General features: G+C 49.9%; 3 protein-coding genes across 7 annotated transcripts; 1 reads left to right on the top strand and 2 right to left on the bottom strand.

Annotated features, from left to right (window-relative positions):
* Positions 1-673: 673 nt before the first annotated feature.
* Rpusd3 (RNA pseudouridine synthase D3) lies at positions 674-5,504 on the bottom strand. 4 transcript variants are annotated; one of them, XM_041638789.1, is made up of 9 exons: positions 5,382-5,504; positions 4,966-5,105; positions 4,223-4,267; positions 4,037-4,136; positions 2,952-3,059; positions 2,789-2,873; positions 2,506-2,629; positions 2,047-2,186; positions 674-1,041 (listed from the first exon to the last, which is right to left on the bottom strand). In XM_041638789.1, the coding sequence occupies exons 1-9, from the start codon at positions 5,480-5,482 to the stop codon at positions 850-852; spliced, it is 1,035 nt and encodes a 344-aa protein (XP_041494723.1). In that variant the 5' UTR covers positions 5,483-5,504; the 3' UTR covers positions 674-849. The 4 variants fall into 4 exon arrangements, with proteins under 4 accessions (XP_041494723.1, XP_041494725.1, XP_041494728.1 ...); XM_041638794.1 differs by having other exon boundaries at positions 865-1,041; positions 2,047-2,176; XM_041638793.1 differs by having other exon boundaries at positions 865-1,041; positions 2,047-2,275.
* A 2,130-nt stretch (positions 5,505-7,634) lies between these two features.
* LOC121436166 (40S ribosomal protein S15-like) lies at positions 7,635-12,268 on the top strand. Its single transcript, XM_041635875.1, has 2 exons — positions 7,635-7,691; positions 11,685-12,268. Exons 1-2 carry the CDS (start codon positions 7,635-7,637, stop codon positions 12,051-12,053), a joined length of 426 nt encoding a protein of 141 aa, XP_041491809.1. The 3' UTR covers positions 12,054-12,268.
* Positions 12,269-13,179: 911 nt separating this feature from the next.
* Positions 13,180-24,462, bottom strand: Cidec (cell death inducing DFFA like effector c). 2 transcript variants are annotated; one of them, XM_041640320.1, is made up of 6 exons: positions 24,388-24,462; positions 24,087-24,164; positions 22,674-22,827; positions 17,677-17,835; positions 17,404-17,594; positions 13,180-14,176 (listed from the first exon to the last, which is right to left on the bottom strand). In XM_041640320.1, the coding sequence occupies exons 1-6, from the start codon at positions 24,390-24,392 to the stop codon at positions 14,014-14,016; spliced, it is 750 nt and encodes a 249-aa protein (XP_041496254.1). In that variant the 5' UTR covers positions 24,393-24,462; the 3' UTR covers positions 13,180-14,013. The 2 variants fall into 2 exon arrangements, with proteins under 2 accessions (XP_041496254.1, XP_041496263.1); XM_041640329.1 differs by lacking the exon at positions 24,388-24,462 and adding an exon at positions 24,317-24,371.
* Positions 24,463-25,631: the final 1,169 nt, after the last annotated feature.

Here is a 25,631-nt window from a genome sequence, read left to right on the forward strand (position 1 = left end):
AATAATGTGAAGACAAGGCTCATAACAGGAGCTGACCAGCAGGGCCTGCACCAGCAAGGGCCACAGTCCCTATCCAATAACAGACATCAGCTTTCTCTGCAGGAAGATTGGGGTGGTGGGGGAAGAGCCTTCGCTATACAGATGAGGAAACTGAGTCTGAACAAGGAGACCATAGCAGGCGGAAAGCCAGCCATCAGGAAGTGCCCCTTTCCAAATGCAAACTGGGCTGGCAGAATAGTTTCTTATGGGCACAGAACATTCTGACAAGAGATGGGCTTCCCCTAAACCTCAGCCCTTCTCCAGAGAGTAGGTCTAGTCTTTCCCTCAGTGAGAGGCTGGTCAAGCCGTAAGAAACAAAATGTGGCCTTTCCTACCTGCAGAGCGTTAGCTGCCAGCACTATCTGTAGCCTGTGACTGTCCTGGGCAGGTTGGGGATGGGAGCGGGGTGTTGAAATCAAAGTTGGGAGAGCTCATGCAGATACAGTGGTGCATGCCTGTCCTCCAGCACTTGGGAGGCAGAGGCAGGTGGATCTCTGAGCTCCAGTCCAGCCAGGGATACACAGAAAGGCTGGGAGTAGGGCAGATGCCGCCTCCAGACCTGGCCGCTGTTCACTTGAGCAGAGCACAGTCCCTGATTAACATTTGCTTTCTCAGTAAATCTTCAAAAGCAGGCTTATGAGGTAGGACTTTTATTATTTTAAGTCCAGAGGAAAGTCAACTGCCCAACCCCACACCGATCTTAGATTGGCTGACTAAGGACCTTGGCTGTGCTCAGCACCAACCCCATTGTCCATGACGTGGGTCACAGCCCTTCCTCTTTCCATTTTCTGATTGGGGGTCAAACGTTGTCTATTTTTGGGAGAGCCGCAGGCACTGCAGGGTCCGAGAGAAGTAAGAGGGCACGGGCGCCAGAAGTTCACTGGGAGGGTCCCTGGATCTGGTGCCTGGGAGGAGGAGGCGCTGCAGGTGCAGGTGCAAGGGCATCTGGGCCACCTGGGAAGGACTCAGGCGGAGGCGTTTGAGGAGAGCTTCATCCAGGACCTGGGGTGGGAAAGACAGCAGCCCATTGAGCTCCAGCCAGAGGAGCACCCAGCCCTGATGGGTCTCCCTGGTCTGCAGTGAGGAGAACCCAGCTCTGATGGGTCTCCCTGACCTACAGTGAGGAGCACCCAGCCCTGATGGGTCTCCCTGACCTACAGTGAGGAGCACCCAGGTCTGATGGGCTTTCCTGACCTACAGTGAGGAGCACCAGCTCTGATGGGTCTCCCTGTCCTACAGCAAGGAGAACCCAGGTCTGATGGGCCTCCCTGACCTACAGTGAGGAGCACCCAGGTCTGATGGGCTTTCCTGACCTACAGTGAGGAGCACCAGCTCTGATGGGTCTCCCTGTCCTACAGCAAGGAGAACCCAGGTCTGATGGGCCTCCCTGACCTACAGTGAGGAGCACCCAGCTCTGATGGTCCTCCCTGGTCTGCAGTGAGGAGCACACAGCTCTAATGGGCCTCCCTGACCTACAGTGAGGAGCACCCAGCTCCGATGGGTCTCCCTGGTCTGCAGTGAGGAGCACCCAGTCCTGATGGGCCTCCCTGGTCTACTGCAAGTGCAGTCATTTTCTCTACAGTCAGGCACAGAGCTAAATTACATTTCAGCCTCTTTTGTGTTTACTGAAGCCATATGCTTGAGCCTCTGGTCAACGGGATGTGAGGAAAAGTACACAGACCTGGTCCACAAAAACTTCATCTCCCCCTCTGGCCAGAAAGCAACAGTCCTTGTCTCCAAGTGGCTGCCTAGAGCCAAGCCCACTCCTACTGCACGCCCATTCACTGGACTTAACCCAAAGAAGAAGTGATACAGAAAAACCCAGGATGGTGGACTTCAGGGCCTGTTAGAGATCAGCTACCCCCTTGCTGGGCTCATGGACAGAAGGAAGCCTGAGGGAGTATGGCACTGTCTGAGCCACACAGCTCCACAGGGACACAGAAGACAAGCCAGTCCCCCCCCCCCCCCGTCCCCCAATGGAGCAGGCATAGGGGCCTGAGGACCTACCTGTGTCTGGGGTTTGGTGGTCGTGGCTGGCCACAGAAAGCGCTGGCCCAGAACAGTGCCCACTCGAGCAGCATAGGTGTGGTCCCCAAGCACCGGGCAGAGCTGCAGAGCCATGTGCACCTGCAGTTGACTGGGAAACACTGAAAGATGGGTGAGGAGCCAGCTGTTCTTCCTGACCAGGAAGGACTGTCCTCGTTCCCAGAGCCTATGAATCTGAGGTGACCTCTGCCTTCAGAGAGAGGCCCATGAGCAGATCAGGACAGTGACAGCTGGCATCCCACCACACCTGGGGAGTCAACCCTACAGAGCGGAAGCCCCTGGATGCTAGACTGTGGGTGTGCACCGAGAAGTGCTGCCTCCCACTGAGCCCGCCCACACACCCTTGGGGTCCTCCAGATGCTCTCTGCCTGTTGCCAAGCTCCGTCTCCCTCACAGGCTTCATCTTCCCAGCAGACCCACCTGTCAGTGGCTGCAGCTGGACCAGGGCACAGCCACAGCCTGTGGCCATCACATGAAAATGGCTGAAGGTCCTCTTGACACCTTCTAGGATGTCCTTTCGAGATGGGGATGCCACTGGGACTGCCTAGGGAACCGGCCAAGAATGACTTAGCACACACCTGGGAGCCCCATCGAGCCCCCCTGCTGCCAGCTGACTTAGGACAGGGGACCTAGCCACCCCATGTGCACAGGACAGGCCCCTCTGTAAGGCAAAACCTGAAAGAGCTCCTCTCCTCTGACTCACAAGGTCAATGCCATCCACGCGTTCCAGCCTCAGAGCCACGCTGACAGTCCCCTCAGAAGGCTCAGGGATGCCATCAGTGATGGCACTGAGAAAGAGAAAAGAGGTCTCAGAGCAGTCACCCGGGACTGGCCCTTGGCCCTGGGAGTCACCCCACACCGCTCACCAGTAGGTGGCAGTGGGCCTCTGGCTTCTCCTCGAGTGAGCGAAGAACTTCTGCAGGCGGCTTGCTGTCTGGGGACAGCCGGAGAGGAGCACAAGCCCAGAGGCCTCCCTGGAAGAAGGGGACATGTCACATAAAGCCCCTGGGTCTCAAAACTGAGGGTCAGATGGCTGCTCTTGCAGAGACCTGCATTCGGCACCCACATGGTGGTTTACAACTGCTGTAATGCCAGTTCCAGGAGATCTGATGCCCTCTTCTGGCCTCTTGGGGCACCAGGCATGCACTGTGGTGCACAGACACACCAGCAGGCTAAACACACACACTACATAAAAACAAATCTTTGGTCTTTTTAAAGGAGACCTCCAAGGGGCTGGGGAGATGGCTCAGCAATTCAGAATGCTAGCTGCTCTTCCAGAGGACCCGGGTTCAATTCTCAGCACCCACATGGCAGCTCATGACTGTCTGAACTCCAGTTTCAGGGAATCTGAGACCCTCAGACATACATGCAGGTGAAACACCAATGCACATAAAATACAAAATTACAGCTGGGCGGTGGTGGCACACGCCTTTAATCCCAGTACTCGAGAGGCAGAGGCAGGCGGATCTCTCTGAGCTTGAGGTCAGTTTGGTCTACAAGAATTATTTCTAGGGGGCTGGAGAGATGGCTCAGTGGTTAAGAGCATTGCCTGCTCTTCCAAAGGTCCTGAGTTCAATTCCCAGCAACCACATGGTGGCTCACAACCATCTGTAATGAGGTCTGGTGCCCTCTTCTGGCCTGCAGGCATACACACAGATAGAATACTGTATACATAATAAATAAATATTAAAAAAAAAAAGAATTATTTCTAGGATAGCTAGGGCTTTACAGAGAAACCCTGTCTAAAAAACAAACAAACAAAGGAACATCAGTTTAACACCAGGGCTACAGTCCACACCTCCTAAAAAAACAACCCATAAGACCTTTTCTGTGCCCCCCCCACCCCAGAACTCAGAGCCAATGCTGGAGGGTCTACCGTGTGCCAAGTACCAGCATAGGACTTTTATATGCAGTGGGTGTAAAATAAATGCCCCAGGCAGTTAGCACTCACTTTCCAGGTGCTCGCACAATCTGGAGCTCCTGGTGTCCAAGCCCCAGGGCTTGGCTCAGCTGCGGCAGCACAGAAAGCAACGTCAGCTCCCCGGGTCTCCCTGAGAAGAGGGAGAGGACTCGTAGCCAGAGCGCCATCCATCCATCTCCTTCCCACCAACCTCTCCCTTCTTACCCGTGCCCATACCTGTCACAGGCAGACCCTGTGGCTTGCTCAGTGTCACCAGAGGTCCTGAAACATTCCATAGATGTCACCAAAAGCAGGGTAGCCTGTGTGCATGCAGTCTCAGGGGTTATAAGCTCCCAATCCCACTCCAAACTGAACTTCCTGCTCCCTGCACCCCAGGGCCTTTGCACCTGCTGTTCTGGGCTTTCATTCACACTGGCTGCCATGTCCCTTATATAATGTGTATCCCTCCCACAGTCCTTGATGGTTTGGTTTGAGACAGGGGCTCAAACAGGCTGGCCTCAAACTCACATAACTAAGTCTGGTCTTGAACTCCTGATCCTCCTTGCCTCTAACGCCCAAATCTAGAATTACAGGTGTGATCACTACTCCCAGAAACAGCAGAGATCCATCATTTCTCACATCAGAACGCTTGATCTGTCAAGCCAGGAGCCATATTTTCCCCAGTACCGTGTAGCCTCCTCACTGCTACAAGAATTGAGAGGTTCAGAGAAATTGTTATTCCTCAAGGCGCACAGCACGCAGCTTACAGGCCCCAGCTATAACCCCAAAGTTTGTTCTGACAGGAAACTAACGGCTGTTACTGCTGGTCTCTGAACGCAGGGGCGGTGTGAAGGTTTCCTATGCCTGTCCCCACGATGCCGACTTAGGCTAGAAGGGGATGTGACTGCTGGCTGGGCTCCTGCAACTACAAGGGTCCGACTCCAGGGGGTCGGAGGGTCAGGAGCAGTAGGCTCCCTCACCTTTCTGATCTACCACAGCTGCCTTCAGCACGTCAACCAGCTCTTCCACGCCCAGGTTCTCTGTCCGCAGAAGCCCCGGGAAGGGCTGGTCCTCCACTGGGTCCTTGCTCTTGCTGGAAGCTTGAGGTTGAGGCCGACGCCTGAGAAACACGACAAAAACCGGTACCTCTTCCGCCCATCCTGCCCAGTGCAGCCTTTTCTTACAAAAGCCTCAGAACTCCTGGACTCGGCTGGCAGTTGAGGTCCACATGCGCCCAAGACGACAGAAAAGGCATCAGATGCTCAGCGCGCCATGGATCTCGTGTCAGGTCACACAGCACAGTTGGGATTAGAGCCCATGCTCTGATCTAAATGCCGGACCTGCTCTTCCCTTGTCCTAGCCTCCCTCCTACACGGAAGTGGAGTGTTATAATCACCGGGCCTCGGTGCCGAAGCCTGCATCTCTCCGCCGTACGCCAGCCCCGAACCCCGGCCGCCAGGTCTCCGAAATCCAACGCCAAACCCGCAAGGCGCCCATCCCCAGAGCAAGCACAGGCGCATGCGTGTCCATGGGACTGCCCACCACGTGCATCCTCCGTGCGCAGATTGGTCAGGCAGGCTGTCAATCAGAGCACCGAGCAGGCGGAGCTCAGCAGAGGGACGCTCTGAGCTTTCCCTGGGCTGAGGAAGGGAAAGTGCCGTTTTGAGCTCTGCTTTTTTTTGGGGGGTGGGGGGTTGGGGGGGTGGGGAGGTGGGAGAGACCGAGGCACGAGGCGGGGTGGTTTACTCGGGACAGAGGACGTTTCTTTTTTTCTTTTTCTTTTTTTTTTTTTTTTTGGTTTTTTCGAGACAGGGTTTCTCTGTAGCTTTGGAGCCTGTCCTGGAACTAGCTCTTGTAGACCAGGCTGGTCTCGAACTCACAGAGATCCGCCTGCCTCTGCCTCCCGAGTGCTGGGATTAAAGGTGTGCGCCACCACCGCCCGGCAGAGGACTTTTCTTAGAACAGAAGGAGACCAGCTTGCAGATTGTCGTTTTAATTCTCGAGACCCTTAATCTGAAAACCACTCTTGTAAAGCACAGGAAGGTGAAGCCCCACAGCCTTCCTGCCAGGACAGCTGCATAGAAATAGCCTGCCTCAAATGGTAGAGAGATTATCTAGAATGCACAAGTTTCTGGGTTCGATCCCCAGCACCACACGAAGACCAAGATCACAGATACAGACTGAGTTGGAGACCAGTCCGGAATACATTAGGCCCTTCTATCAAAAGAAAAACAAGCTAGGCCGGGTGTGGGGGCAGAGGCAGGCTCTTACTGAGTTACATTCCCAGACCTGAAAGGGCTTTTTGAAGACTCCAGCACTAGACTTACTTTTGGCAGAGAAATCAGAGGGGTACAATAATCCCTCTCTCTTCCTCCATTTAGAGCACTGGTTCTCAACCTGCCGATCACTACCCCTTTGGGGGGGTCAAACAAGGGCCACCTAAGACCATCGGAAAATACAGGTATTTACATTATGATGATTCATAATAGTAGCAAAATTGTGGTTATGAAGTAGCAGCAAAATAATTTTCTGGCTGGGGGTCCCCACAACATGAGGAACTGTATTAAAGGGTCACAGCATTAGGAAGGCTGAGAACCACTGATTTAGAGGCAGGTGTTGCCTCCACCACAGAACTCGGCCTAAGTTGTGTGTGCTTTGCTGAGGCTTTATCTGGTTCTGGGATAGTAAATCTTCAAATTCATAATAATGGTATTTGGAAGCTGAAGTAATTAGTACTAGATAAGATTATAAACTGGGGTTGATGGCACTTGCCTTTAATCCCAGCACTCAAGAGGCAGAGGCAGGTGGATCTCTGTGAGTTCAAGGCCAGCCTGGTCTACAGAGCAAGTTCCAGGACAGATTACAAAGCTACAGAGAAACCCTCTCAACCCTCCCCCTCATAAAAAAAAAGAAGAAGAAGAAAAAGACTATGAAGGCATTGCTCCCGAAATAGCACTAACAATTTTCTAAGGAGAGAAGAGAAAAGAGAACCAACCTCTTCCTCAGTGTGGAAAGGCTTCCTCCGTTTTGGGGTGCACCCTGGATATGCTAAGTAGATACTGGCTCCATGCTTGTGGACTCTGCAGCCTCTAGAACCATGACCCAGATAAACCTTGTGTGTATGATTTGTTTTATTTTTATTTATGTGTAAATGCCTGTGCATCTGTGTAAGTGTATACCACATGTGTTGCAGGTGCCCTGAGAGGCTACAAGAGGGCATCAGATCCTCCAGAGCTGGAGTTTTGGGCAGTTGTGAGCTTTCATGTGGGTGCTGGGAACTGAACTCAGGTCCTCTGCAAGAGCAGCAAGTGCTCTCCGCCACCAAACCGTCTCTCCAACACCATATGTATGTTAAACATAGTATCAGTTTTCACAGTTTTGGGCTTGTTTGTTTTTTCAGTACTGCGGATGGATCCAGGGCCCTACACTTGCTAGGCAAGCACTCTAACACGGAGCTGCATCCTCAGTCTGGTTTCAGGTGTTGTGTTATAGCAACTGAAACAGACAAATGTGGAAGGAGTGATGACGTAGCTTGATTGAGAGGAGGAATACCCAGGCTACTTGCACAGCACATGGGGTTTATGACGAGGCGTCCAGGCTCGGTTGGAACCTAAGAACTCTGACCTATCGAATGAGTGAACCAGTCAGAATGGACGGGCTCTTGGGAGGTGATGGAACTGTGGGAGGTGGAGCATACTTGGAGGAGGTGGGTAGTTTGTTGTGGGTGGCTCTTCTTGGAGGCTACATCTTAGGTTGGCTTCTTTCTATTTTGGTTCTATCAATTTCCTATCTATAATGCTATGAGCTACTCTGCTCCAACCTGATGTGGGATTCCCCTCTGTATGCTGTGAATATGTTTTATTATCATTGGTTAATAAAGAAGCTGTTTCGGCCAGTGGCTTAGCAGAATAGAGCAAAGCAGAAATTCCAAGCAGATGGAGGAGAAAAGAAGGCGGAGTCAGTGAGAGGCCATGTAGCTGCAGCAGGAGACAGATGTGCTGGAACCTTGCTGGTAGACCACAAGCCTCGTGGTAAAATATAAACTAATAGAAATGTGTTGATTTAAGATGTAAGAGCTAGCTAGAAATATGCTTAAGCTATTGGCCAAACAGTATTGCAAATGATAGAGTTTGTGTGATTATTTCGGGTCTGTGGAGCCAGAAATGAACGAGCAGTCTCCGCCAACAATGACCTCCTCACCCAATAGATTGCAACCTCTATTAGTCAAGATAGGGTCTTACTGTGTAGCGTTGGCTGGCCTGGAACTCACAGAGAACTGCCTCTTCTGCCTTTTGAGTGCTGGGAAAAAGGTGTGTGCCACCACTGCCTTTCCCAGAGGACAACTTTTAAGAGTGAGTTCTTTCCTGTAATATGGATTCCGGGGAACTACACTTGGCAGCAAGCACCTTTTTCTGATAAACTCTGTGGCCAGACCCTGTATGATTTATCTCTTCTTTTTTTATTTCAATTTCCTGTTCATGAGTGTTTTGTCTGCATGTATGCAGACGTATGACCTGTGAGCTTGAGGCCTGAGGCCAGAACAGGGCATCAGATCCCCTGGAACTGGAGTTATAGGTGGTTGTAAGCCACTGTGTGGGTGCTGGGAAAGGAACCCAGTTCCCTGAAAGAAGCAGTGCTCTCAATTGCTGGGCCATCTCTTCAGACCCCTGCATGATTAATCTGAGATGTTTTGGTTCTATCTTGCCTTTGTTTTTTGAGACAGAGTCACACTACATAACCCCAACTGAACTGGAACCTGCTATGTAGACTAGGCTGGCTCAAATGTGTGTCAATTTTCCTGGCTCTGCTTCCTGAGTACTGTGGTTACAGGCATACACCTAAATCTGTTATTTTTTTTTTTATTTTTTGAGACAGGGTTTCTCCATAGCTTTTGGTTCCTGTCCTGGAACTAGCTCTGAAGACCAGGCTGGTCTCGAACTCACAGAGATCCGCCTGCCTCTGCCTCCCGAGTGCTGGGATTAAAGGCGTGCGCCACCACCGCCCGGCTAAATCTGTTATTTTTGTTGAGGGGGGGGAGCTTGGTGGTGCTGTTGTACATATATAGTGGACAGCTTCTGAGAGTCCATTCTCTCCTTTCGCCAATGGGTTCTAGTGACTGAATTCAGGTTGTCTTGACAGCAAGCACCTTTTTCTGCTATATCTTGATTTTTTTAAAAAATGATTTCTTATTGTTGGGCCTGGGAATACAACTCGGTGGTAGTAGAGTGCTTGCCCAATGTGTGTTAGATTCTTGACTCAAACTCCTGGGACTAGGTCTCATAGACCATGCTGGCCTCGAACTCACAGAAATCTGCCTGCCTCTGCCTCCCGAGTGCCACCATCACCCGCCTTCAAAATTAATGTTTTTAAAACCAACTTTAAAAGAATATATCTGGGCATGGTAGCACACAGCACTAATCCTAGCGATCAAGAGATAGAGGCAGGCAGATCTCTTGAATTTGAGGTCACCCTACTCTACAAGTTCCAAGACAGCCAGGTCTACAGGTCTGTGCTATATGCACAACATAGGAAGGGCTGGTGGGTGACAAACTCGGCAAAAAGGAAATTTAAAAAAGCAAGTGGTTGCCGGGCGATGGTGGCGCACACCTTTAATCCCAGCGCTCGGGAGGCAGAGGCAGGCGGATCTCTGTGAGTTCGAGACCAGCCTGGTCTTCAGAGCTAGTTCCAGGACAGGCTCCAAAGCTACAGAGAAACCCTGTCTCAAAAAACAAAAAAACAAAAACAAAAACAAAAAAACAAAAAACAAAAAAAAAGCAAGTGGTTTCACCTTGTCTGACATCACTTAGAGTGTGTGACTACTCTGTCTCAGACTATGGGTATTCCCGAAGCCTCCTGGGAGGTCTCCTGTGTAACTCAGAAGCAGCTTGAGCAAGGATTTAGGACAGACTAGGCAAAGTGCACAGCTTGTGATCCCAGCACTGGAGAGGTGGAGGCTGAAGGATTGGGAGTCCACAGTCACCCTTGGCTACATAAAACTGGAGGTCAGCCTGGGCTATGTGAGACTGTCTGAAATACTTATGTATAAGGGTCAGTGAGATGGCTCAGCCAGGAAGGAGGACTGAAGCCAAGTCTGACACCTGAGTCTGATCCCCGATATCCGCATGGTGGGGGGAGAGAATCAGCCCCACAAGTTGTCCTTTGATCTCTTGACTTGTGCTATGGCATGTGCATGCCAATATATGTCCCAAAACAGAAAAACAAAAATAAAACAAAAACAAAGTATGTGTGTTTTTTGTGTTTTTATTTTCATTTATTCATTAAAATAGGAGACAGACAGACAGACAGACTAGCCAAAGGCTGTTTCGTGGCCCACTCAGCTAAGCAGAGGTCGCCTCTGCCAACACTGTCTAGCCCCAGGAAAGGCCGTCTCCCCACTTGGACCGCTGCCGGGCTCTCCAGAGGTTATAGATCCTTTACTCTTTGAGGTCCCCCTCCCTGCCCCATGCCCCATGGCAGACTGCCCTCTCTTGTTCCCTTCCCACAGACAGCTACCTTCATTCCAGTGGGCTCTGAGCTCCTGGAAGAAAAGGAGGAGCCAAACGTTGCCTGGGCTGAGGGCTCAGTGCCTGGTGGCTGCCCTAGTCAGCAGCTGAACTTGTGAAACTCAAGCCCAGGAGAAGAGGCCAGGGACAAACACCAGCTTGCATCAGCCCCTCTGGCTCAGTTACAACCTTGCAGCAGGTGTGGACAGGCTAGCACTTCAGCAAGGGAAACAGGATTGAGGTAAAGCAGCCCTCCAGAAGGCCAAGCCCAGGAACCAGCCTGCCTCCAGCCACGTCCACAACCATGAGAGGGCCTAAAATAGAAAGTGCTCTTGACGCGTCCTTGGCTGCTCTGCTCTTCTCAGATTTGGCTCCAGGCGTGAGGTAGCTGCCAGCAGCGGCTTTCCAGACAAGCTTGAGTAACTTGGCCCCTTGGCCTTAGTGTTTTCTAAATCCAAATAGGCTTTATGGGGAGGATTGTGAAATTATATTAGCTTTGGATCTGAGAGCCAGGCTGAAGCCTGGCTTCCTACAGGTCTAGTCAGTTACCTGGCACTGAAAAATGGGGTCTTCTTTTCCAGCAGTCGCCAAGATGGCTGAAGAGGAGCAGAAGTGTACCAACTCCCTGGATCGTTGGTGAACAAGCTGATGTGAAAGACTCAATGCATTTGTAAGCCTCCTCAACCCTAAGACATTACACTCACTCTCTCTTGGAAACGGAACAGTCGCGCGCGCACACACACACACACATGCTGGACTGCTCATCCTCCTGTGTTCTTGTGAATAATCTTCAAACATAACTCCATTCTGGGAATTGAGGCAAATACAACCCACAGATGTTGACTCAGTTCCTGATATATTGATTTAGTCACCAGAACAAAGTCAGGATGGACCACAGATGCTCTCCCTTATCTCACCCGATCATGCAGCTATTCTCCTGCCCTGGAATAGACCAATCACTGCTAGTAACCCTTTGAATAAGCCAATCCAATAAGTTGGAAAACAACCTACAGGTCCCCCCTTGTGTCTGTGGCTTTTTGCTTTAAAAGATGAACTGTAACAGCTATCGGTTGTCCTTCATATCCCGAACCTGAAGGGCCCTGTCATGACAGAATAAAAATCCTCTTGCTTTTGCATCAATTGTGGCTGTGTGAGTGGTGTCTGGAGCAACTCCTCCCTGATGCTTGGACTTCTAGTCCAACAGATGCAGGCCCCAGAGATGGAGCCTGAACCATGGCCTGTGGTGGAAGCGGTACTCGCTACTCAAGCGCCCAAGAAAGGCCAAGAAGGAGGCGCCACCCATGGGGAAGCCAGTAAAGACCCACTTGGGGGACACGATCCTCCTGCCTGAGATGGTAGGGAGCATGGTGGGTGTGTACAACGTCAAGACCTTCAACCAGGTGGAAATCAAACCGCAGACAATCGGCCGCTACCTTGGTGTGTTCTCCAGCACCTACAAGCCCCTGAAGCACAGCCAGTGTGGTATGGGTGCCACCTACTCCTCCAGCTTCATCCCCCTCCAGCAGCTGTGGCCCATAAATGGGGCTCACTCTGAGAAGACCTGACTCCTCCTCCTCAGAGCTCTCTGGTTTGTTTTTGCAGTGCCTGGGGTCAGTCACTGTGGCAGGCTGGAGACTCATCTTGCAATCCTGAGGGTGGAAGTGTTGACCATGCACAGGGAACTGTGTGCAAGCTGGCACAGGCACTGATAAATCACCCCGTAGACGTACCAGGACCCTTCAACCTGAACATGTAAAATACACCCGGCGGTGGTGGCACAAGCCTTTAATCCCAGCGCTCCGGAGGCAGAGACAGGTGGATCTCTGTGAGTTCGAGATCAGCCTGGTCTACAGAGCGAGTTCCAGGAAAGTTCCAAAGCTACAGAGAAACCCAGTCTTAAAAAAAAATAACCAACCAAACAAACAAAAATAATAAAAAACAACAACTGGGAATCAAAAGAGTGGTTTGATTCACCTTACAGAAACTGGCACGTACCTGGATTACATGGTCTGCCTAGACACCAAATGTCAGGCCTCAAACCTTACAGAAACTGGCACGTACCTGGATTACATGGTCTGCCTAGACACCAAATGTCAGGCCTCAAACACCAACTGCAGATTTTTATTTTAACATTTATCTATTTATTTATTGCGTCTCACAGTGTCAGGACCTTATGTATTAAGAAGGAACTGGGCTGGGGATGTGGTGCAGTTGGCAGAGCATTTGCCTAGCCTGCTGGAAGCCCTGGGTTCTGGGTTCAATCCTCCAGTGCCGCATAAGTTAAACATGGTGCTTCACACACTTGTAATGCGATCACTTGGGAGGTGGAAGCAAGTGAATCAGAAGCTCAGGGTCCTCCTCCACACATAACACATTGGGAGCCAGCCTGGGTTACATGAGACTCTGTATCTAGAAGAGCAAACAGGGCCACTGATACAGTCATCCTATAAAAGCAATTGCTGTACAAGCCAGACAACCTGAGTTCAGTCCCTGGGACCCAGAGTGGAATGAAAGTTGACCTCTGACCTCCACACCTGCACCATGGTAGTAGCATACCAGCACACACGCATGCACACATGCGTGTGCACACACACACACACACACACACACACACACACACACACGTGCACCAATAATGATAAATGCTGTACTTCTTGGCAAATGGTTTCACACAAAGAACACAGGCAAAGATGAAGTTTCAGCATAAATAATTTACTTTAGACTCTAATAGCATACATAGTAGTGGGGAATGAGAACAAGAGGAGTAATTGTGGGACTTTCCCTGGGGAACACAATCTCTATCACATGACAGACGAAGCCCCGATTCCATCCAAGTCCGGCTTGGTGAACCGGTGAATTTACTAGGTTCTTACAGGAGGGGCCTGGGTGACTCAAAACCATCTGCATGACCCCAAAGTCCCTCCCTCACACAGATAAGGTCCTCCTAAAATCTGTATCAATGTCATCCTGGCTTTAGTTAACCTTCTACTTCTTACAAACTCTAGCAACCCCCCAAGGCCATGTGCACCTGCAGGGCAGGAGGGAGTGATGGCTGGGACTCCTGGTGAAAGGACCCCCTGGTAATCCCCCTCCTTTTCTCCTTCCTGTACCATAACCACAGGCCTCGTTGTCACTGTGGTGTTCTGTTCATTTTGTTGTCTTGATTGAGGTCAAAGTATTCTGGAGGCCACCATAGCAATGTCTGCTGCATGGTGAGCATGGTCAAGGCAGAAGGGGACACCAGAGAGGGAGTGGTGAGTAGGGGCGGCATGTGAAGACAAGGTGGCACACTTTGTGCCAGGGACGCATGCTGGTCCCCTAAGCTACCTGAGACAGGAAGGTAGGAATTGGGTCAGGCCAGGAAGTTCTCCTGTGACCAGACACCCAGGGTCCAGCCCTTCCTGTTGTGCTGTGAGCGAGGTGCTGGTGGGTGAGAAGCTCTCCAGATACCAGGCTTGCGGATGCTTCTAGCAGAGTGCGGGGCCCCCAGTCATTGGCTGGAGAGGCCTCTGAGGACTTGGGTCTTCACTGCAGCATCTTCAGACAGGCGGGGAGGAGGGAGGGGGTCTTGGTCTTGGAAGGCTGTTCCTCCTCAGTGGCATCCAGGAACTGCTGCATGTAGCTGGAGGTGCCAAGCAGCATGTGGCCTGTGGCCTGCATGCTGAAGAGGGCCCAGCGGAGCATTTCCCTGGGAGACAGCAAGGTATTCAGGTCAGACATGGAGAACACTCTCCATCCTATCTCCCCAAATATTCTCTCCGTTTTTCTATGCTGGCCTGAAGCAGCTGGCTTCAAGTTAGATCTCTCTCTCTCTCTCTCTCTCTCTCTCTCTCTCTCTTCCTCTTTTATTTTTGAGAAAGAGTCTCATGCTCTAGTTCAGGTTAGCTAGAAACTCATTGTGTAGCTCAGGCTGGCTTTGAACTCGCAGTACTCTCCTGCCTCAGTCTCCTGAAGGCTGTTACAGCTATGTGCCACCACACCTAACTTTCATGATTTTGTTTTGTTTTGATTTGGCTCTGTTTGAGATAGAATCTTTATCTGGAGATAAAGCCCACGTAGCCTTAAAGTAGTAATCCTCCTGCCTCGTCTTCCCATGTGCTGGGTTTGCAGACATCCCCCACCATACTGGGCTCAAATTAGCCTTCTCCCTTAGGGGGATCTAAGTATTACTGAAGCGAAACAACTAAAACCCTTCCAAGTACAGACAGGGACCCCGACCCGGCTCATAGCCAGCCATCCTCTCTCACATAGTCCCGGCTCTACTCCTGCTTTTTCCCATGCTAACTTGAGTTCTCAAAACAAAGTTTTTATTTTCTTGTAATAATATTTTGTTTTTCTTTCCTGTGGTGCTGGGGATGGAAGCCAGGGCTTTATTTGTGCACAAGCAGCTGATCTGCCACAGAGCTATGTCCCCATCCCATATTTTTTAAGTCACTCTGGGCCAGCCAGATTAACTTACATAATACACTTCTGCCCTTTGTGATACTGTTTCCTAGACTTGATAGTCTTTCCAGGTCAGTGTTCAGGATGCTAGCCACAGGCTCCCATGCCTGATGTTATCATACACTAAGAATAGAACTTAGACCAGACAGGGCTGAACACTGATTCAGAGGGGTTTGTGTGTTTGCTTTTAACTATTCTATTCTAAGGACTAGCAATGTAAACTAATTTGGTAGAGTGCTTGTCTTTTATGAACAAAGCCCCAGGTTTATCCCCAGCACCGCAATCACCTGGTGTGGTTATACAGGTCTGTAACTTAGGACTCCCTAGCACTATGGAGATAGAAGCAGGTGGATCAGAAGTTCGAAGTCATCCACGGCTACCTAGCTAGTGGGAGGCCAGCCTGGGACACATGAGACCCGTATTTGAGGGAAAAAAAAAAAGCTTTAAACTACTTTAGTTCTGAGGTTCTGGGGTTCTGAGCTCCAGCTTCGAGCATGTAAAATGGGGTATGAGTTTGAAACTAACGTGAAGCATTCAGCCTGTGGTCTGATGGACAGGAAGCAGGAAAAGCCCTCAAGAGCAGTGGCTGAACCCAAGTTCTCCCATGGCTGTTTACAAGGGATCAGTGAGGGTCGCTAGCAGTTGCTGATCTTCCGAAAATAAGGAAGAGGAAATACTGCTGGGTGATGGTGGAGGTGCACGCCTTTAATCCCAGCACTCGGGAGGTAGAGGCAGGAGGATCTCTGTGAGTTCGAGGCCAGCCTGTTTGTTCTACAAAGAGAGTTTCAGGACAGACAGAGCTATTACACACAGAAACCCTATCTCAAAAAACAAACTAAAAAAGAAAAAATAAAAAGGAAGAAAGAAAGAAAGAAAGAAAGAGAAACACTCCTGCTTAGTGTTAACCTTGTCTTCTCAGAGCCGTCAAGATGAACTCAGATACACACATACACACACATACACAAACACACACACACACACTAAAATGGATGTAATCTTTTAAAGATAAATAACCTGTCTTCTCATGTCATGGCAGGCATATACTCATACACATTCATATACACACATCAAATACATAAAGTTTTTTTTTCATTTTTTTGGATTTTCGAGACAGGGTTTCTCTGTAGCTTTTTTGGTTCCTGTCCTGGAACTAGCTCTTATAGACCAGGCTGGCCTCGAAATCACAGAGATCCGCCTGCCTCTGCCTCCCGAGTGCTGGGATTAAAGGCGTGTGCCACCACCGCCCGGCAATACATAAAGTTTTTAAAATTAACTCCTATTAACCTTCATTCAGTATGTGGATTTATGTTTTGGGTTGGTTCGAAGGGAGTAGAAATATACTTAGAACTATAAGCAGCTCACATAAAACATATTTTAGGGGTTGGAGAGATGGCTTTGTGGTTAAAAGTATGTAGAGGACTCAATAGGCTCCTAGCATCCATGACAGGAGGCTCACAGACACCTGCATCACTGGCTGCAGGGGACCAGATGCTCATGATCGCAGCGGGTATCTGCATTCACATGCACAACCCCCCCCCCACATTAAAAATAAAATATTTCGGGGGTTGGAGAAATGGCTCAGTGGTTAAGAGCACCGACTGGTCTTCCAGAGGACCCAGATTCAATTCCCAGCACCCACATGACAGCTCACAACTGCCTGTAATTCCAAGATCTGACACCCTCACACATACATGCAGGCAAAACACCAATACACATAAAATAAATAATTTTTTTGTGATTTTTTTCGAGACAGCGTTTCTCTGTAGCTTTGGAGCCTGTCCTGGAACTAGCTCTTGTGGACCAGGCTGGCCTCGAACTCACAGAGATCTGACAGCCTCTGCCCCCTGAGTGCTGGGATTAAAGGTGTGCACCACCACCGCCTGGCTCTCCCTGTCTTTCTATTTCTATGAGGTATTTAGGATAGATCAACAGAGGGACAGAAAGTAGACTAAAGGTCAGCAGGCTCTCCGGAGAGAACCGGGAGCGATTATTTACTGAGTACACCCTCTGCTGCCTGGTGCAAAGGTTCTGGAAACCAAGACAATGCTTACACAACACGGCCGGTTACTTTGTACTGCCGAGCAAGACACTTAAAGTGGCCTCAGCAGAAAATTTTGGATGTGAAGATTTTAGCACAATTTTTTTGAGACAAGGTCTCATTGTGTAACCCCAACTGGAACTTGATATATAGACAAGGCTAGCCTAAAATTCGCAGAAATCCATCTGCCTCTGTTTCCCGAGTGCTGGGATTAAAAGTGTGTGCCACCACCGCCTGGCTCTAAGAAGTAATCTTAAAATACCTTCTGCCACCCTAATGTAAACCAAGTCTCTTAGATAAGCCCCTTCACAGATGTGACTTTCTTTGTTAGCCCAGTGCCGCTCCAGCCCCCGAGAGAGTTCAGCTCTGGGCAGACAGGTAGGTTCTGGTTAGCTTCTCTCCCGCCCTGTCCCCGTCTCTTCCGGTCCACTCACTTCACAATGCGCTTGGCCCTGTAGCAGTGCAGGTCATAGGAAAGCGAGTATGTGTCATAGAGGGTCGCCTTCACGTTCAGGCAGCCGATGAAGTCCTGAGGGTTCAGCTTGTACAGGTCGAACGTTACGCGGGCCACATCGATCTTCTTAGTCGGCTTCTGGGCATCGGATAGCTGGGGTCTCTTCTTGCGCTGCAAGACAAGCCCGTGTTAGCTCACATCTGGGACTCCTCCCACGCTCCCAACAATCACCCCTGCCTGGGGAGCCGGTCACCTGCTCTGATGGGGGCTTCCACTTCTGCCCCTTCTGCAAGACCATGAACACGGTATCTCTTGCTAGGGCTTGGAAATATTCTTCTGTCTCCACAATTGTACCATCTTCCTCCAGCACGAGGGAGAAGGGCTTGTGTTTAAGTTTCAAGATATCCTGGACCTGGAAAAGAAGGCTGGTGACATTTCTACCATCCCTATGGAGTTGCAGAGTTGGGGGGCGGAGGTCCCGAAGGCCCTCATTAAAGGACCTCAGCTGCGAGAGAGAGAGAGAGAGAGAGAGAGAGAGAGAGAGAGAGAGAGAGAGGGCGCAAGTGAGCTGCCATACATCCATGCAGGGGACTAACCGAACTGGGGGGCCCCACTCATAGTCTATGTCTTAGTACTTCCGAGTCCCAAGAAACAGAGCAGTCTAACAGAAAGGGAGTCATAAGTGTGGTTTTATTTAGTGAGATATGTTACATGCCATGAGCTTCACATTTTGAGGGTGTCGGAGGCCTCGGACACGCGTGGGCAAATGCTGCAGCACTGAACCATATCCCCAGCCTTCTTTGTACTCTTTGTTTGGAGACAGGGTCTTGTTAAATTACTGAAGTTGGCCTGGAGCTCACTGTGCAGCCCAGGCAGACCTCAGCCTTCAGTTTACATCTTCCTGCCTCAGTTTCCCAAGTAACTTGGATTACAAGCCTATACCACCGAACCCAGTTAAACTTTACTTTGTTTTTGGTTTTTTGTTTGTTTGAAGACAGGGTCATACTCTGTAGCCCTGGCTGGCCTGGAACTTGCTATGTAGACTGGGCTGGGCTCAAACTCACAGAGATCCATCTGCCTCTGTTTCCCAAGTGCTGGGATTAAAGGCATGTACTGATGTACCTGGCCACTATTTTAAAATTTTATTTTTATTATGTGTAAATGTCTGTGTGTGGGTGGGAGTGTGCATCTGCCCAGAGTGTCCACGCCATGCCCTGGAGCTAGAGTTACAGGTGATTGTGAGCAGCCCTGTATGGGCGCTCGGAAGTGAACATGGGTCATTTGCATGAGCAATGCATGCTCTTAACATCCGAGGGGACCTGTCTAGCCCCACACTGCACTATTTAAAAGAATACAATTCAGTCAATTATGATGGATGGTGTACACTGGTAATCCTTATATTCAGAAGCCAGAGACGGGTTTTCAGCAAATTCAAGGCCAGCCTAGTCTGTCCCTGAAGATGGAGGCCAGCCAGGGCTGCATACCAAGACCCAGTCTCCAGAAAGAACAGGGAGTGGGAGCAAAGACAGAAAAAGTACCCAGTTCAACCTCGAGTTGAAGATTGTCCCCTGACTGAGTCTGGGGTAATTTGAACACCAGTAAACCATCTGTTACTATCATTATATCACATTAAAATATGAATGGCTGGTGTTCCAGCGTGGTGGCACATGCCTTTAGTCCCCATACTTGGGAAACAGAAGCAGGTAGATCTCTGAGTTTGAGGTCAGCCTGGTCTACAGAGTGAGTTCCAGGAAGACAGCCAGAGCTACACAGAGAAACCCTATCTCAAACACCCCCTCCCCCCAGTATGAATGTTTGGATATCTTTTGGTATCAATAAATTAGTAAATTTAATGTATGAGGCAGCATTGTATGTTTGTTTGGTATAGATTACATCTTAGAAAACAATTAGCAATGTGGAATTGCCCTCTGTATGCTGTGAGCCGGGCGGTGGTGGCGCACGCCTTTAATCCCAGCACTTGGGAGGCAGAGGCAGGCGGATCTTTGTGAGTTCGAGACCAGCCTGGTCTACAAGAGCTAGTTCCAGGACAGGCTCCAAAACCACAAAAGAAAACCCTGATTCAAAAAACAAAAAAAACAAGAAATTAAAGTTAAATAACACACTGAGAAAAATAAAGACATTACACAAAGAAGGCCAACTCTGTAACCCTTTCTCCTTTGGCAGCTACATGGCGTCTCCCTGACTCCACCTTCTATTTCCCTGAATTCAGTTCAGTTTTCCCCACCCAGCTCTATTCCGCACTGCCACAGGCCAAAAAGCTTCTTTATTAACCAATGGTAATAAAATATATTCACAGCATACAGAGGGTTTTTTTTTTTTTTTTTTTTTGGTTTTTCGAGACAGGGTTTCTCTGTGGCTTTGGAGCCTTCCCGGAACTAGCTCTTGTAGACCAGGCTGGCCTCAAACTCACAGAGATCCACCTGCTTCTGCCTCCCGAGTGCTGATATTAAAGGCATGCACCACCACCGCCAGCCCTTAAAAAATATTTTTTAAAGATTTATTTATTATGTAAACAGTACTCACACACCCACATCATACACATACAGTAATAATTTTAAAATAGAAAACAAAACTGTCCAGATTTGGGGGACAATCAGCAGCGCTCCAGTGGCGGCTCGAGATGAGCCCCGCTGACGTTACACTGTTTTCTCATTTTGATGGCTGAGGAACATTCAAGAGAATATCCTCTTGTACAGAAAATACACACGGAGGACTGGAGGGCTGGAGAGATGGCTTAGCAGTAAGAGCACCGACTGCTCTTCTGAAGGACACGGGTTCAATTCCCCAGCACCCACATGACAGCTCACAACTGTCTGTAACTTCAGTTCCAGGGGATCTGACACCCTCACATGGACATATATGCATACAAAATGCACTTGAAGTACAAATAAATAAATAAAAAGAAAGAAAAGAAAATGTCCAAGAGAAGTGTCCAAGTTCATGGCAGCAGACTGGCCATTTATGCTCCAGTGATTCAGCAAATGTTTTGTTTTCAGTGAATGCTCCTTACAGGTTTTGTTAGCTTCATTTGCTTCAAATTGTTTTTAAAAATCCACCACAGTTGTGTGTGTGCGTGTGTGTGTATGGTGTGTGTGTCTCAGCTAGCAGAGCTCCTGTTCAGCATGAGCAATGCCCTGGGCACCATGTCAGCATGCCATAACTGAGCAGAGAGACAGGCTGTAATCCCGGTGCTCTGGAGATAGACGCAGTAAGAGCTAAAGTTCCAGTCAGTTGTACAGTGTGTTTGAGGCCAGCTACATTGGACCCTGTCTCAAACAAGCAATAAAATCCCTTCTTTAAACATTCCTCTAGGTGGGAGTAGTGGTGCACACCTGTAACCCCAGCACTCGGGAGGCAGAGGCAGGCGGATCTCTGTAAGTTCGAGGCCAGCCTGGCCTACAGAGAGAATTTCGGGGCTGTTTGTTAAGCAGCAAACCCTGACTGGAAAAACAAAACAAAACCATAAACAGACAAACAAAAGAAACCCTGTCTAACTGCCTAAAACAAACTAACTAAAATAAATAAATGAAATTTAAGGTTGAATGGGATGGCTCAGCAGGTAAAGGTGCTTACTGCCAAGTCTGCTGACCCATGTGATGGAAAGAGAAGATCAACTCCTAAGAGTCATGTTGCATGCTCTACGTGCATCCTATGGCATGCATGTGTGCACACACACGTGCAGGTAAACAATCATTGCAAAAAAATAAAATTTAAACTTCCCCAGTTGCATACTCTCCCCTAACACAATCCACACATCTGTGCCACCAGACATGGACTCAAAGTCCAGAAACCTCACCTTGAAGGTTAGTCAGCAGACGTCCTCCAGGCCCTGGCAGTAAGTGTCCCGTCTGTCTGTATGGCAGAGATGGGGTCTCACTGTTGCTCCCTGTATCCCGTAACAACAGAACCCTGACTAAGGCTCTCTTAAAGTACCAAGGGGTGTGAAGGGTTAGAATCAGGTATGCTAAGAACACCACAATGATGCAAGTGGTCCCCAGAGCTCAGAGCAAAGGGGGAACCAGTCCTTTTGAGCTCTTTTGATTCAACTCAGAATCAAACTCAGCCACAGACCTCACAGGAGATGACAAACCTGCTCCTAGAAAGAACAGAGCTAATTCATAGGAGTGAGATGGAAACTTCACCTCGAAGGCTGTCAGCTATGCTCTCTGCATGCTAAATTGGCTCTGACAGCTGAAAACCTACTGCAAACGTTGGGCTTGTGTGGGGCACCTAGACGCACAGGTACAGGGGTTAGGTTAGCATCAGTTCTGTGCAGCTGACTAATGGGCCAGAGAGACCTGCGGTCACATGGCAGAAGCAAAATCAGAAGAGACTGTAGGAGGGGCAGGGGAGGAAAGATGAGAACTGGGGCCTGCTCTTAGCACTCGTGCTTCTGTTAGTACAGGAGCTGGTTGCCCTGGGTTTCCACTAATGAGAACTGACTAATTGTCCAAACAAAGGCATTTCCTGGAAGTTCCAGCCTGGGAGACAGGTGCAGGGAGACTTATATGGGAGTGGTTAGGAAATGCAGACCAGGAGCACTGAAATCCTCTTTCCTCAGCTTCTGACACCTCTGCAAAGTTGTTTTTATGTTGTTTAGTTTCAGTGTGTGTGTGTGTGTGTGTGTGTGTGTGTGTGTGTCTTCTATATAGACCTAGTTGGGCAGGAACTCCCTATGTAGAGACCAGGCTGACCTCAAACTTGTGGTCCTCCTGCTTCTCCTCCATGCACCACTATATTCAGCCTTGGTTTTAACTTCTTTTGAGACGTATTCTTTATGTAGCTCAGAGTATCCTGAACTCATTTATGTAGCCCAGGCTGACCTCAAACCTAACATCTTCCTACTCCAGTCTCCCAAGTCCTGGGCTCCCAGCACGAGGCACCATGTCTGGCTTTTCCCTGCAAGTGTAAGAGATACTGGGGAAAGAGAACTAAGAGCCCTTTCAGCAAGAAAGTAACCACCCACCTACTGTTAGTGTGTAAGATGGCAATTTACTGTCCTCCTTCTGTCTCTTGACCATGCCATTTATCCATTACACACACAGGTCTCCAGGCAAGCACCGCCAACCCTCCAGCACCGACGCCCTCAAGAACCTTTCACTGCTTAAGAACGTAGTGCGCATGTGCACAGACTTCCAGCTCAGGGACCTGAAAGACGATGCAACCGGCAGGGTTAACCCTCGGCCAAGGCTCGGAGAGAGCCTATGTAGGGTACAGCAGATTCCTTACCTTGCCCAGGAGGTCCTCCAGGCTGTGAGCCATGATGCCTTTGCGAACCTTCCGATCTGCCGTGCTAACTCGGCAGGGCCTCGCCCTGGGGGCTTCCCGCCTGGGCTTAGACACCAGCTGTTGGGTCACCACTGCAGTGCTCACGGCCACATGCCTGGGAACACCAGTTTGAAAATCAGAAGACCTGCCTGCTGCCTCCAGGGCTGCCCACGGCTGACCCAACCAATCAGGGCAGCCCTTCCGAAGATACTTCTCCAATTTGGGTGGGCAGGAAAATCAGCAGGCTCACTCCAGTGCCTTTGAATGGAGCCTAGGGAGTTGCATATCTAACAAGTCCCCAAAGCCATGTCAGTGTGGCTCGGACCAGCCACATTCCCCTGTGGATGACTCTGCTTCTCTGGCCTTGGTCACCTTGCCTGTGAAGGGGAGTGAAATGGCCGGCCCCCTGTAGAGTATCTGGGCATTCTGAAGTACACAGGGTAGAAAGAAAGGAGTGGGAGGATCTGCGTCTGGGATTTCCTGGGCTCAAATTCAAAGTTTGTCTGTGCTACAGATTTGCTGGTGACAGAAAACACAACCTGTGACTCAGTTTCCTATCTATTGACTTGGCATATAGCCCCCACGTCCCAGAGTAGGACTGAGGTTCCTGGGAGATCAGGAATGAAGGCACCCAGGGCCAAGCCTTTCTACTCCAGATGTGACAGAACTGTGGCGGTGGCAGAGAGAGCGTAAGATGGGAACTTGTCCAGGCTGCAAGGTCGTGGGTTCTCCTCTAGGCCTCCTGAATCATATCTGCGGGCTTACTTTAGGATTTTGTTTGTTTTGTTTTAATGGGCTCTTTGCTTGTTTGTTTTTGAGATAGCATCTTGATCTGTAGCCCTGGAACTTACTTTTTTTCTTTTTCTTTTTTGGACTTGAAACTTTCTATGCAGACCAGACTGTCCCCAAACTCAGCAAGATCCGCATGCCTCTGCTTCCCGAGTCCCAGGATTCAAAGTGTATGCCACCATGCCTGGCCATATCTGTGTTTCAACTAGACACCCACGTGATTTTCCTTTCTTTTTCTTTCTCCTCCTTCTTTCTCTCTTTTCTTCTTCTTCTTCTTCTTCTTCTTCTTCTTCTTCTTCTTCCTCTTCCTCTTCCTCCTCCTCCTCCTCCTTCCCTTCTCCTTCTCCTTCTTCTTCTGATAGGATGACCTATGTAGCCCTGACTGATCTGAAACTTGCTGTGTCCACTACAGGCTGGCCTCAAACTCACAAAGATCTGCCTGCTTCTGCCTCCTGAGTGCTGGGATTAAAAGCATGTACCACCACATCCATCTCCTACATGGTTTTTATACAAATTAAAGTTTTTGAAGTTCTAACAGATGGCTCCCCAGGTTCCCCCTTCCTTTCTATCCCTGGCTCTCCTTACCTGGACAGTGACTTGGGGTACAGAAGGCTGAGAGACTTCATGGCGTAGTCCATCCTTGTGAGCTGAATTGTGTTGGACCTGGATCGGAGGCAGAAAACCATCTGGTTAGAGTGGGAAGGATGGGAGAGGGTCCCTCTCTTTCTTTCTTTGACCCACTGTATCCCCAACCCCCACCCAGCAACCCTCTGCCCCAGTCTTTCACCCTACCCTCCATTTCCCTGAATCCATACCAACTACAGCTGAGCCAGCGTCTACCACCCCCACTGATTCCTCGGCTGCTCCCAGCCCCAGCCCAACTCACTCCATGTTTCTGTGTCCCAAGCTCTGGCTATACTGAGCAGAGGAGCCCAAGCCAGGGCTGAAGAGGCCCTCACTGCTTTGTCCCTGTCCCTGGGGGCAGAGTCCACGCTCTGCTGGCAGTGGGTGAGTCACCCCACCTCATGCTGGGAGAGACCTGAAAGTCACCCATCCTCCAGAAACTCCACAGGCAGTCAGGCCTTGGAGAGCCTGCTCTAACCATGGGCCCTTGAGCAATAAAGCCCTCCTGAGGCTTAGCCCTGGCCAACAGAACTCTCTATCATGTGAAAGACTATCTAGGTTTGTGCTCTTCGATACCATAGCTGTTACCCACACTGAATCCTTGGCACCGTAACCAATGTGGCAAAGGAGTTGACGCTGTACTTCTACTGAGCCTTAACTAATTTAGTTAGATAACTACCATGGTTTCTAGCGGGGTAGTCCTGGGCTCATGTGCCTCTGCTTTTCCTTCTATATTGCTGCTCTCTGGTTCTTGCCTGCTGCTTATCTCAAACCCAGAGCTCAACATAAGCTACCGAGAAGCCCCAGCTCCCTGCTGCCAACTCAGGAAAGCCTCTTCTGGTTGCTCACAGAATGACCCCTCTACCCTGCCCTTCTCTGTCTATTTCTGCTGTAGCTCCTGGGTCCCCGCTGCCCCTATCTTAAAGGCCTTAGCCCAGGGAGCGAGTCTGAATGCCAGGAGTGGGCAGACATGGGTCCCTGACTCCTCAGTCAAGTAAAACCATTCTTCCCTTCTGATAACTCCGATTCACCCCAGGTCAACCCTACAGAGTCAGAGCCCCCTCACCCCCATCTGATGCTACCCAAGCGCTCTTGTTCAGTCCAGTTTCTTATACCCTACCCCTCACACAGCTCCACCAACCCCCCCTCACCTGCTGTCTGGTAGCCAGATACCCCAGCTCCTCTCCTCCCCCTCTCCTCCTAGCCTCCTGGTAATACTGCGTGGCCAGGCACAGCCCAGGCTTCCCTCCATTTTATTTCCGTGTCCCGTGAAACCACTCCCCTGGCCCCCAGCCCCAGCTAGGGAAAAGAGCATGGGGAATGAATTTGAAACCCTCCCCTAGGGATTTCAAGTCAGACTGACTTCCAGAAAGCCCCGAAAGAGGGAAGAAGGCATGTTTCGAAAGCCCTGGAAGAAAGAGGTACTGCCCGGGACATGGTACCAGGCAAGAGGGCACAGGAAGCAACAGATGCAGACTGTGGTTTGTGTTCTACCCCCACACCGGC

The sequence above is a fragment of the Microtus oregoni genome, unplaced genomic scaffold, assembly GCF_018167655.1.
Source record: "Microtus oregoni isolate MIOR12 unplaced genomic scaffold, Mior012 000002F_ref0000024, whole genome shotgun sequence".
Taxonomy (NCBI): domain Eukaryota; kingdom Metazoa; phylum Chordata; class Mammalia; order Rodentia; family Cricetidae; genus Microtus; species Microtus oregoni.